The sequence below is a fragment of the Montipora capricornis genome, chromosome 3, assembly GCF_036669925.1.
Source record: "Montipora capricornis isolate CH-2021 chromosome 3, ASM3666992v2, whole genome shotgun sequence".
Classification (NCBI taxonomy): Eukaryota; Metazoa; Cnidaria; class Anthozoa; order Scleractinia; family Acroporidae; genus Montipora; species Montipora capricornis.
In genome coordinates this window covers 23,060,463-23,065,462 of record NC_090885.1, presented here as the reverse complement: position 1 = coordinate 23,065,462, position 5,000 = coordinate 23,060,463, and the positions used below count along the sequence as shown (strand labels likewise).

General features: G+C 39.5%; 1 protein-coding gene across 1 annotated transcript in view; it reads right to left on the bottom strand.

Moving 5' to 3' along the window:
* The window catches only part of LOC138042579 (mucin-2-like), an 18,017-nt gene extending 13,588 nt beyond the window's left edge, over positions 1-4,429 (bottom strand). Inside the window, exons 1-3 of the mRNA XM_068888522.1 lie at positions 4,368-4,429; positions 4,245-4,262; positions 2,696-2,713 (exon numbers count right to left, since the gene is read on the bottom strand). Of these exons, the coding sequence (XP_068744623.1) occupies positions 2,696-2,713; positions 4,245-4,262; positions 4,368-4,422 (91 nt within the window). The 5' untranslated portion in view covers positions 4,423-4,429. The remainder of the gene's footprint in view (positions 1-2,695; positions 2,714-4,244; positions 4,263-4,367) is intronic.
* Between the last annotated feature and the right edge of the window lie 571 nt (positions 4,430-5,000).

Sequence of the window (5,000 nt, the reverse complement as noted above, 5' to 3'; positions counted from 1 at the left end):
TGCCAATGGTCGAGAGAGTACACTACTGGAAGATTTCAATACGCGAACAGGACAAGAGTATAAGCCATGTGATTTGTTAGTAGGGAGAAGCAGAATTTCAGTTTCGAATTCCATGGGAGTGACTGGCGCGAAGAAGAATGAACTAGATGAATTAGCAGCAGGGAGATAATCACCGAAATGATGATTAGCAGGAGGAACAGATGCCGCAAGTGTTTGACCCACGGAAGAAAAGAATTCATTGAGCACATTAGGGCTCGCAACAATAGGCTTACATCTTCTTTTATTTCGGCCGATGAGATGATTAATCCCGATCCAAGTTTTTCTAACATTTGTCATATGATTATTGAAATATGAATGATAGTACGACTTCTTACTGCAGCGAACAAGTGTAAGTAATTTATTGCGATAGTGTTTATATTTTTCATAATTTCCAGATGCAAATAGAGAATTTTTTACCTGTATTGACTTACGTATCCCCCTAGTGATCCAGGGTTTAGAAAATTGCTTGGCTTTGCGCTTTGATAAAGGTCGAAGGGGCGCATGTTTGTTTACTATTTTGTTAACGCTGTTAAAGAATTTAGAAAAACCAGCATCTGCACTATCTCCACAGTTTCTCATGGCCAAATCCCAGTTGATCTCGGATAATTCTGAATGAATTTTTTCCTCCGTGTCTCTTGAAAATTTCCGATACATAGTTCTTCGGGGTAACTCCTTTACTTTGAAAGACTTAATAATGCAAAATTGAGAATAATGATCGCTTATATCCGAGATTATATTACCGCTCGTGATTTCCCTACCGATTTGGTTCACGAAGATATTATCAATTAGAGTGGCTGACTTACTGTTGACCCTAGTTGGTTTATCAATTGTAGGAATAAAAGAAAAACTTTGCAGCGAAAGTAAGAAGTCTTTAGTAAAGTTGCAGGTTTCGGCATTGAGGAGGTTTATGTTGAAGTCTCCCATAACATAGATAGGCTTGCCAGATGTACTAAGTTTTTCTAAGGTTTCATCAAAATATGTCTGAAAGCTCTCAGGGGAGTTGTGCTGCCTATAAATTACACCACAGATAATGTTACTTTTCATTTCAAATTGTAATTCAACCCACAGGGCTTGAAAAGCGCGTGACGAGATTTTTTCAATGACTCTATACTTAACATTTTCATCAATAAACATTCCAACACCTCCAGCAGCAAGAGGTGTCGGGGCGAATTCAAAACTATAGCCAGAAATACTTGGATGATAATCAGACTGATCATTTTCAGTGATTCTAGTTTCAGTTATTCCTATAATATTAAAAGGATATCCAAGCTCATTAAGTAGATGAGTCTGCAGATTTTCAAAATTGCGCTTTAAGCTTCGAACATTCGTATGGAACAAGGAAAACAAATCATTGGTATCGTGAGAACTATTTTTCATCGCGTTAAAACTAAGAGGCGAGAAATACCGACTGTGAATTTTTATATCTGCGAGATTTTGGTCCGGGTTGATATTACTAGCTGTGTTTAGACTGAATAAATCAAGGTCATGAAAACTGGAGAGCTTTTCTAGGTATTTTTTGGTTGGAAGAGAAGTAGTGTTGAGATTGTTAAATTGGCCGTGGAGCGGTACAAAATGGTTGACACCAAAATACGACTTCATGAAGTTTTCAGGATAGCCAATAGCTTTAGGTCGTTGATAACACGTCGTTCCTAACTCTGTCTTTGTGCAGTTGTTGATGGATGCATTTAGCGCGGTCCATTTAACTGACTTAATAACAGCTCTTTTGAGGCTGTGTGAATGGAAATCTAAATACTTGCTCGTACGTGTGGCCTTGCTGTATACACCCACCTCGATCTTTCCTTCTTCATTCAAAGTACAGTGTTGTTGGTGTCCAGGAAGGTTATCATGTGCTCTTCTTGCCCATGGTTATTGTAGGCATCTCTAGTGTAAACTGAATGTTGGTATTTATCGAGTTTAGGTGACTGAAAAACCTCAACACCGTCTGTCTTGGTGCACGAGTTCGAATCGTAGACATAGCGGCGCCACTATTTTGGTTTGACTAGCGAAGTTTCTAATGCTTTTTTCCTCAACGCCTTGCATTACAAGCTCTGAGATAATCGCGCTGACTGGAGATCCCGTGGCACACCCCGATACCTAAGGACCGTACCTAAGTGAGTTGCAGAACGTCCTCATTTACATATATCGGGGAGAGTAAAATAAGCTGGAAGTCTCGGGGGGCTAAACACAAGCCTGAAACGAATGGGAAGGTCGGCTCCGCGGTAAAACAATATGCCGAAACCACTTGCCACGACATACACCCAAATTATCCGAGCATTTTGGAAACAGGAGTGAAAACCAATGTCAAAAGGCTTCTTCTAGAGTCGTTACATTCGTTCCTGGACATTTAGAAGTTTAGTTTTAATGTTTTTAGATCTGTTTTAAACCCTCTTGTTAAAATTTTAAACGAAAATTGCATCCCATTGGTTAATTCCTCCAAGTGTACAATTGCTGTTTACATTTTGGGGTAATACATGTACTCGTTGATGTAAATGGTTTCGAGCGGCCAACCATGAGATGCTGTTCCATTCGCCACATAAAATGATCGATGATTTTTAACGGAAACTTCTTGTCGAATGAAAAGCGCCTCAGAATGGCAACCGTTAAGTTACTTTTATTCACTCTATGTCACTAAACCAAATCAAAAAGGGTGTCTTACCAGCAATTGAATACTGTCCTACATTGTGGAAGAGAGAAAAATTACAAGACAATCAGTAAAGTTGCTTTTTACAAGCCATTTCGATACAAGGCGTAAGGCTATGGTTGGTCAATTCACCAGGCCATTCTTGAGCACAGCGCGCTACTTGTCCGCTCGATTCCTAACCAACAAATGAATGCGAACTGACTGCATCGCATTCGAACGACAAAAGCCATAATTAAAGTATGAAAGCCAATGCCCGTTAGAGTACTTTATTTTATCTCCCAGATGACACGCGCGCTGATCATCCGATTAGCGGCCCAATTGAAAAGCTTGGTGCTATCGCTCAATGTAAAGAGAATATAGAGACAATAAATATTTTGCTAGTCTCATTTTATGCAGTCCGAAGTGTCAGCCGTTTCCTCGCCCAAAGGGGGGCGAGGCGGGCCGCGCTTCCTTTGCGGGTTTGGGCGAGGATACGGCTGACACTTCAGACTACATTTTATGAGGGTGTAGATTAATATACGGGTCCTTGTTTTGCCAGTTTAATTTAAAACACGACACGCAGTTAACAGTACCGCCCCCGAACCATGTGATTTCCATTAGAAAGAACATGTAACAGCGTTAAGATTGAGCCTCGCCTTTATTCAAAGGCCTGGACACTCAGCAAACAGTCAAAAATGGTTTTTTGCTATTTTTTAATGCAGCTATCCGCGCTATCCGCCGGATAAATCACTATCCAGTGGATTATTCATAGCGAAAGCAATTACGCTATCCAATGGCTATTGATTTATCCGGTGGATAGCGTTATCCACCTTTTCAACAACCGTGAGGCCTGTTGGTTGACCAATAAAGTGTCGACCTCGAAATGACCACGCCGTATTACACAGAACCAAAAATATTTCAAGTAAATCTTCGTCGAAATATTACCAAATCTATGAGGGGATTCGCTCTCTTTTCTCATATTCTCTTGACGTTGGCCAACCAACCACTGGCAAAACGACCAGTTACGATCGTTCCTCCTTTGTTGTTTCACTGCGGACAAGATTTAGTTTCGTTTTCTGTGATAAAAAGATGATGTGTGATATTCTGCAGGAGCCAATCGAACTATTCATTTTACGATCCTTTTCAAAAAGATACTGAGCATTCAGCCTGGAGAAAGCACAGATATCCTTTCTATCAACACTCTGTCAACGCATTCAATACCAAGAAGTCCCTCTCCCTTCTCTTCTCCCTTTCTTTATCAAACGTCTGTGACACGATCGCGATACTTTGCAAAGATTGGAAAGTGAGGGGGGGGGGGGGGGGGGTTAAAGAGTCTCAATTGTTGTCTCGGATTAAAGGTTCTCGTCCGTTTAAGGCATTTCCGGATGATACTTCATGTAGTAATTTGCCACCCTACGGTATATGGTGAGCTAACTCACTTTTGGACACTGCGGCTTTGAGAAAAAAGATTCTCCTTTCAGAAATTCCAATAAGTTTTTATTTTCTTGACGCCTAGCTTTATGGCAAAATATTGCATGTGGACGTCATAACTGGTACCATAAGTAAAATGATGAGTGACACTTACCGAAAGCACAGTCCGTTCCTGGAAGGAAAAAAAGCAAACAGGTTTTCGAGGTTAGACTAACTTGACGAAAAAATAAATTAGCTCGAGAGAATTACCTCAAGAGTATTCTCGTAAATGACTTACCTAAAAAGACAACAATGGTGGTTATAGCTAGAATACACGCTAACGGGTGCTTCATGTTTGTAGTCCAAATCACCCTATACGAAAGTATAAATAACACAATCGAAACCATTGACATTGCTGACATTTAAATTTGCCAGTTAACTTGATCCAATGAAATTTAAAGTTAATGAGAATATTTAGCCACTCAATATTCAATTATGCCTCCACAAGGGTTTAACTCTCTTCAAGAAGACCAGGATAAATTTTAGTTTGTTTTTTTTATTAATCCCTGATCCAACCGGCTTTGGTAGGAAATTCCATTCTTTTTTTCCTGATGCGATTATGAACACGAGAAAAAAGGCTTCTTTATGGTTTTGCTTCTTATATTTACAATGCTTTTCAGAGTTGAGACCTTTGGTATTACATCTAATATAACCTTATTTTGAAAGACATTTCAGGATTGAGTTTTAACTTTTCGATGAGATGATGTAAATCGTGCGTAGATCATTAATGTCAAGAAGTATCTTCTCGATGATCAACCCAAAAGCTTATATTAAGATAAAACGATCACAGATAGGAATTAAATATATATATTTTTTAATTGTACTTACCGTTTGGATTAAGGACTCGATGACTTCCCAACGACCTTATTGT